The 7,642-nt window shown below is 47.4% G+C and overlaps 1 protein-coding gene across 1 annotated transcript; it reads left to right on the forward strand.

Moving 5' to 3' along the window:
- The first annotated feature begins 583 nt into the window (after nt 1-583).
- Nucleotides 584-6,839, forward strand: CCN3 (cellular communication network factor 3). Its single transcript, XM_075495181.1, has 5 exons — nt 584-675; nt 774-1,005; nt 1,365-1,616; nt 3,462-3,670; nt 5,700-6,839. Exons 1-5 carry the CDS (start codon nt 610-612, stop codon nt 5,994-5,996), a joined length of 1,056 nt encoding a protein of 351 aa, XP_075351296.1. The 5' UTR covers nt 584-609; the 3' UTR covers nt 5,997-6,839.
- The last annotated feature ends 803 nt before the right edge of the window (nt 6,840-7,642 follow it).

Here is a 7,642-nt window from a genome sequence, read left to right on the forward strand (position 1 = left end):
GCGCAGCCCCAAAAGGTGCTTGTGTTTGGGGCTGCCGGTCTCCAACGCCAAGCGCTGCCCAACCATGTTGGCCTGCCACAGACCATGGCATAGCCCCTCAACAGCAGAGAGGCAGCATCGTGCTTCCCTACAATTTATAACCGGCAGCGTAGCTCCTGTGGGAGATGCCTGCAGGCAAACAGGGCGGGTTAGGGGGACCGTAGGGCCGGGCTGAGGGCGGCAGCCCCCGCCCGGGGGAGCCCCTCGCCTCAGGCGCTCGGCGGGCTCGACCCCCGGGAAGGGGCCGGCTCTGCCCTCGGGGCTCCGGTCCCCTCTCCATGGAACGCCTCCGGGGAGAGGGCTCCCTCCTGTGCCGTCCGGAGCCGGGCTGGGCAGGGTCGTGCGGGCCCGGCGGGGCTGGGGCAGCGGCTCGGCGCCGCCGGGGCAGGTGGCGGGAGGAGCGGGGGGAGCGGAGCGCCCGGCCCGGCTCCAGCTCCCCGCCTCCGGCCCGCGCTGCCCTCTGCGGGGGGGTGGTGGTGGAGGGGGGTCCCCAACGGCCTCTATATAAGCGGCTGCAATGGCTGTGCCGGCAGAGCCGAGCGGAGCGGCGGGGAGGCAGCGGCCGGGACCATGGCGATGGGCGGCGGGCAGGGCCTGCCCGCCCTGCTGCTCCTCCTCCTCCTCCGGCTGTGCGAGGCAAGTGCGGGGCGCCCAGCGGGGCCGGCGGCGGGGGGGGGAGCCGGCGGCCGGGCCGGCCCCGTGACCTGGCCCTCGGGGCCGCTTTGTCCCCGCAGGTGAGCGGCCGGGAGCCGGCGTGTCCCCGGCCCTGCGGCGGGCGCTGCCCGGCCGAGCCGCCGCGCTGCGCCCCGGGGGTGCCCGTCGTGCTGGACGGCTGCTCCTGCTGCCTGGTGTGCGCCCGGCAGCGCGGCGAGAGCTGCTCCCCGCTGCTGCCCTGCGACGAGAGCAGCGGCCTCTACTGCGACCGCGGCCCCGAGGACGGCGGCGGGGCCGCCGGCATCTGCATGGGTAGGTGGCGGCGGGCGGGCGGGCCGGGGGCGCCGGCGCTGGGAGGCCGGCACGGCGTCCCCCGCCTGCGGCAGCCCTCCGCGGGGCGGTGGGGAGACCCTCCCCGGCCAGGGCCCGCCGCGGTGTCCGCTGGGGGGTGTCGCTGTCCCGCTCTTCTCCCGCCTTCCCTCAGGCGAAGCGGCTCTCCTCAGCACCGCGGGCGCCGCAGCGGGCCGAGGGCTTTCAAGCTGCTGCGGGAGCGGTGTCGAGTGTGGCCGGCTCTGGGCCTGGGAGGGAGGCCCGCCGCGGTGTTGTGGGAGGCACGGGGAGGGTGCCGAGTGCCCTGTGTCTCAGTGAAATGCGTTCACTTCTCTCACAAGTGCTGGAGGGAGACAACTGCGTGTTTGATGGGATGATTTATCGCAACGGGGAGACGTTCCAGCCCAGCTGCAAGTACCAGTGCACCTGCCGAGACGGACAGATCGGCTGTCTGCCCCGCTGTAACCTGGACCTGCTGCTCCCCGGCCCCGACTGTCCTTTCCCCAGAAAAGTCGAAGTCCCTGGAGAGTGCTGTGAGAAGTGGATCTGTGACCCGAAAGATGAAGTGGTTTTGGGAGGTTTTGCTATGGCTGGTGAGGAAACTAAAACTATCACAGTCATTGTGAGGAGGAGGTGATATACTGGAAATATCCATAGGGTTGCCAAATCTAAGACACCTTACTTTGTGCGGTCGTTTTTTTCTGATCTTTTCTCCCATCTAGAGTCACTAGTAAGTATACCTGTGGTTATGAATAAAGGCAGAGCTCGATAGGTAAAAGAAAAGATATTCAGAGGATGAATGTGCATAGCAGTTTTAAAGGGTAGTTAACTTGAGTTAGTTCCCAATTCTGAAATTGCTATTTATCTGGTACAGGGTAGTTCTGTGAGTGGAATAAAACAGGGGCAAGCTCATAATCCTCCAAACATTCCCCCCGCCCCAAATCAAAGCTGCAGTCTTGCTAGTTGCTCTGCAAGAATATGTTACATCATAAATACTATTCTAACAGCTTAGTCTACAAGAGACTTTTTTTTCCCCTAAATTCCCCAGCTATTACAAGTGGTCAGCATGGTAGCTAAAATGCCAGCAAATTCCTGCCTGTCTGTGCTAGAGCTCTCATCATTATTGTTGGCATTAAAGCATTACAAAGTACTTGGAGAAGCAGTGGTTATAAACACAGTGAGTGGATCTGAAAAAAACCATCCCATTCCAAAATGCAGAACTCAAAGTGCTTTTGTAATTGAAAAAAGCTACATAATATTTTCCTCCTGTTTTCTTACTGAATTACGTCTTCAGCCCCTTTAAATTAGACTATTAGTTCAACATGAGTAATAAGCTACTTTTACTGAGAGTTGAGGGCACTGCATTCTCTTCCAGTCACTGCTCTTTGTAGCCTTAAGCAGTTAGTTATGCTGAAACTCAGCTAATCCATTTGAAAAACAAGTAAGGAAGGATCCAGGAATAAAAGCTCTAATAACTTTTCAGAGTGCTATGAAGTGTCAGTTGTAAGGCACATAAGGTATAAACAAAAAGCTTGCCACCTTTCTACTATCTTTCCTTTTCCTTTATTTGTCTGACAGTGACAGGCTAATCTGTAAAATGCCTACAGATGGATTATCTGCATTCTTTCTAGTAATAGCCATCCCTCTTGGGAGGCCACCTTTTTTTGAGTTTTACCATGCAAAAGGCAAAAATGCTGTTGTAGAGGAGCTTAACAGCAAGAGCTGTGACTGACGACTCAGTCGTGTTGCTTCATTCTGTTTACTCCTGTGATAACCGCTGAACCAAACTATACAGTTAGCAATATTTGCATAATACAGCTTAACACCGCCATGGGGGCAGGACGATGATCAGAGTTGGCTACACCTTTGAGTAGCTGTGATAACTCCTGGAAATTATTTCCTTCCTCCCTCCCCACCATCACCCTGGCTATAATCTGTCAAGAATTGACAAGGTCGGGTGACTTTACGACTCTTGGAGTAAAGGACTTTACTTCCGTGCTGTTTATTGGTTTAGATAAATCATTCAGCCTCTCTCAAATCATATCTAATATAAATATTTTTATGACATAGCTTTAGAACAGATTTGTGATGTATTCCCATTGGAAAGAGTGAGGAATAAAGAGTTATTAAAGTAGAGTTTTAAACTGGTTGAAAAACTGGCAATAATTCTTCCAGCTGTGGACTTGAGTAAACTGAATCTAAATGCTTTGATGATTACACTGATAGGCACCTTTCTGTTATTTTTAGATGTAGGAAGTTGCCATCCAGGGCTCCTAAAAAGGCAGCTTTTAAAATTCCTAAATCCTGTCAAAAGCATGGATTTGGGACCTTTTTTGTTGTCTCATGTGTTTCTTCCCAGGTGTGGTAGAGCTCAATTAGATACTGGGTTTTCACATGAGTTCTTCTTGTAATAAAGTTCTGTGAGGTTTTGTCTCCAGCCTACAGACAAGAGGCCACACTCGGGATCGATGTGTCGGATTCAAGTGCCAACTGTATTGAGCAGACAACCGAATGGAGTGCTTGTTCCAAAAGCTGTGGAATGGGCTATTCCACCCGTGTTACCAACAGAAATCAACAGTGTGAGATGGTGAAGCAGACACGGCTTTGCCTGATAAGACCTTGTGAAGATGAAGAGCCATCTGACAAGGTATGCTGCAAAGAGTAGCAGGGGAGCAGAGTCTCTTCAGCTGTAATTCCAAGGTTGCAATATTATGGTCTAGAATGCTCCAGATGCAAGTGTATGTAAATACACCTTTTAGCATATGTGCAGCAAGCCCAGTGTTTTTGATAAGCATTAGATTTGCTGTGTTTGCTCAGTAGCTTTGTGCTGCACCTCCAGCAGGTCGAGGGAGGTGATTCTGCCCCTCTACTCCGCTCTGGTGAGACCCCACCTGGAGTACTGCGTCCAGCTCTGGAGTCCTCAGTACAGGAAAGACATGGACCTGTTGGAGTGGGTCCAGAGGAGGGCCACAAAGATGATCAGAGGGATGGAACACCTCTCCTATGAGGAAAGGCTGAGAGAGTTGGGGTTGTTCAGCCTGGAGAAGAGAAGGCTCCAGGGAGACCTTATGGCAGTCTTTCAAGACTTGAAGGGGGCTTATAAGAAAGACAAGACTTTTTAGTAGGGCCTGTAGCAATAGGACAAGGGATAATAGTTTTAAACTAAAAGAGGGTACATTCAGACTAGATATAAGGAAGACTTTTTTTATGATGAGGGTGGTGAAGCACTGGAACAGGTTGCCCAGAGAGGTGGTAGGTGCCCCATCCCTGGACACATTCAAGGTCAGGCTGGACAGGGCTCTGAGCAACCTGATCTAGTTGAAGATGACCCTGCTTACTGCAGGGGGGTCAGACTAGACGACCTTTAAAGGTTCCTTCCGACCCAAACAATTCTATGATTCTATGATAAATTGAGCCATCCCAAGCAGATCAGATGTATTGCACGTGCAGACTATTTTGACAGTTCATGCAGTCTAACTTCCCCCACAAATGCAATTGTATTACCTGTATGTATACTTCAGAGCTGCTCCCATCATGCAGATGGATATGTCAGTTTTCTAGTCCGTTGAGCATCTGGAACTGCAGGGAAATGTGTGAAATCCTGCAAAATCTGCTTGGGTAAATTAAACCTTATCTTAATCCTTATGATGCTTTTTCCAAAAGGAAATCCAACACTGACACTTCAGGTGCAATAAATGTGTATCTAAGGGAGCTGGCTTTTTGGTGCTCCTGTACATTATACAAGTGTTGCTGTCAGGGAGAATAACACGTAGCTAGGTAAAAGGACCATCACTCTATGTAATGTTCTGAGTGTTGGAAAGCATTGCTAAGGCCTTTGCTGAATACTCTGTGCAGTTTTTAATACTGTGTTTTGAAAAGGATATGAAACATTTGGGAAGAGTTGGGGAGACTAATAGGAATGATCAAAGAAAACCTAGAAAACATGTTCTGCTAGGGAAAAATTGACTGAACTGAACTTTTTCTGAATGCAAGAGAACAGACATGCATTCTCATAACTGTGTTCAGATACTGCAGCCTGCTCTGAGTCCATGGGGGATACAACAAGAAATGGTGAGTTTAGACTGCATAAAAATAAAGACATGAGTGAAAACTTTCCAAGCAGTGAGAACAGTGAACTGTTAGGATTGTCTGGGGCAGATGTGGAGCAAGAAGACTTCTGAGGACAAATTAGACAATCGTCTGTTAAGAATAACATGGATAAAGCTGATTCTGCCTTGGGTCACAAGAATTGGCAATGACTTTTGAGGTTCGTTTTGAGGTTCGTTTTAACCCTCTTTTTTTCCCCCTGAATCTAGTCGTGTAACTTGCTCATTTGGCTTCCTCATTCTCTGATGGAACTACACTAGCCTGAGAAGTTTTCCAGTAGAGTATAGCTTAATAACGAATTTTGGTTTGGCTTGTCTCAGATGACAAGACTGGGCTTTAATTATTTGTCATTTATTACTGGCCCAATAACACACTGGTGTCAAAGGGCAGATCTTGCAGGAGTTACCTGTAAGTAACTACTGCAGTAGCTGCAGAATCTTATTGCTGTTGAACGAGCAAAGACAACAAATTTAAATTTTCAGAGTAGACCTATATCCTTGCATGTCAATTTTTAACTGCTTTCTGTCTTATGCAATGATGTATCTAATGTCTCTTCATATTTCTCTTAGAAAGGGAAGAAATGTATCCGAACAAAGAAGTCCCTGAAAGCTGTTCGCTTTGAATACAAGAACTGCACTAGTGTGCAGACATACAAACCTCGTTACTGTGGCTTCTGCAATGATGGGCGATGCTGTACCCCACACAACACCAAAACAATTCAAGTTGAGTTCCGCTGTCCTCAGGGCAAAGTCCTAAAAAAGCCAATGATGTTGATTAACACCTGTGTCTGTCATAATAACTGTCCTCAGAGTAACAATGCCTTCTTCCAGCCGTTAGATCCGACGTCTAGTGAAGCAAAAATATGAAAAACGTAGATTAGGTAGTGCAAAACTTATAAAAGGTTTGAATAGTTTATACAAAACTTGACCCACAATCAGGTGAATGTAACAGTTGCATATGTAAAATATCTAAGATGTTTTTCAAAACAGTCTAGGTGCATTCTTTTTTCCTGTAGTTTATTAAATACCTCATTTTACATTTTCCCCCTCCAAATGTCTTTTATTCACTTGAAAGAGATTTTGTACCTTGGACAGAGCCTTCTATTTTTCTTGACGGTGGCATAAAGATTACAAAGCGAACAGCTAGTCTTTCTCCTTGAGTTAAGGGGATCATGCCACGAGCTTCAGTAGCTGTAAGACTGAGCTCTTTAAGAGTAAATGGATTCCTTGGGGAATGCATGATACTGTATCACATAAGCTTCCAGGTTCTTAACTTCACTTTGCATAATGCGTATAAACAATTAAGCAGTGTTCTTTTTCCGTTCTAATGAGCTCTGTTTCTGATGACAGTAAAAATCTTACTGATGAAAGAGTTGCATTCTTGTGTCTTACAAAATGCCTTCTATCTGTACCTCTGACTTTCTCTGAGGATTAAGTTTGCACATAGCCCCTGAAATGACATAGCAAAGATCTCTTATCCTGAAGTATAGCAGATTGATAGCTGACAGCAATTAAATTTCGCTTTGGTAACTTCACTAGCAGTCTACTCCAAAACCCACTGAAGTCAGCATCTTAGGAGAACTTGGTTCTAACCAGTGTGTGTCTATAGATATAACTATTTGGATGCAAAAATAAAATTTCTGTAAATTCCTCTAAAATACTAACTGTATCATATGGTGCTTCATTTCTTAGAAAGGTGTATATGTAAATAGAAACTGTATATATTGTAATATAACTTTACTAAATAAATAAACATTATGTGATTCAAAATACTTTTTCCTAGAGTTATTTTTCTTAAACTACCAACTTTTAACAGCTAAAAGCAATGGGAAGAAAAAGGGTCTGCAGACTCCTAAAATCAAAAGACCCTATCTTGTGATGTTCTTAGTGCACCTCATCCTAATTGCTGCCCTGACAGGTATGCAGTGTCTTGGTGCAGGAAAGGATGAATAATTTGTGAGGCACACATTAGAAGGGAGGTTTCTTTCAGAGTAAGTTAGCCTGGGAGATAGGGTAATGTAAATAAAGTTAGGTTTGGATGCGGTGTCCCTGAAACATACGGGGCGGGGGGGGAAGAATAATTATGTGATCTGGAGTTTGGGTTGGGGTCTGAAGTAGTAATGAAGTATTTAATTGTGTCTTGCAGCATTTCTGCCTCATAAAAGCAGCCTGTGACCTTGCGTGTGCTAGATATTGTATGGCAATATCCCCAAGGAATATAGAGCCTGAGGGTGGCAGTTTCACATATGTTAAATTACATATGTAACAGGATTGTGCAAACAGGTCATAAGTACAATTGTGCAGACATTCAGCTGCCTAGACTGCGGGCCCAAGCTTAGCTCAGTGTGCGTCTCTCTCTGTTAGAGATACCAGAGTAGTACTTATGCCACTACACAGTTCTATAACTATGTCGTAGGAAACGGCTCTCTTGTGAGAAAAAAAGGCAGAAGGCCAAATCTCAGCATATTTGGAGAGGAGGAGCTGGCAACCTCCAATTTGGCAATTCCTGAGAT

Source organism: Mycteria americana, chromosome 2 (genome assembly GCF_035582795.1).
Source record: "Mycteria americana isolate JAX WOST 10 ecotype Jacksonville Zoo and Gardens chromosome 2, USCA_MyAme_1.0, whole genome shotgun sequence".
NCBI lineage: Eukaryota > Metazoa > Chordata > Aves > Ciconiiformes > Ciconiidae > Mycteria > Mycteria americana.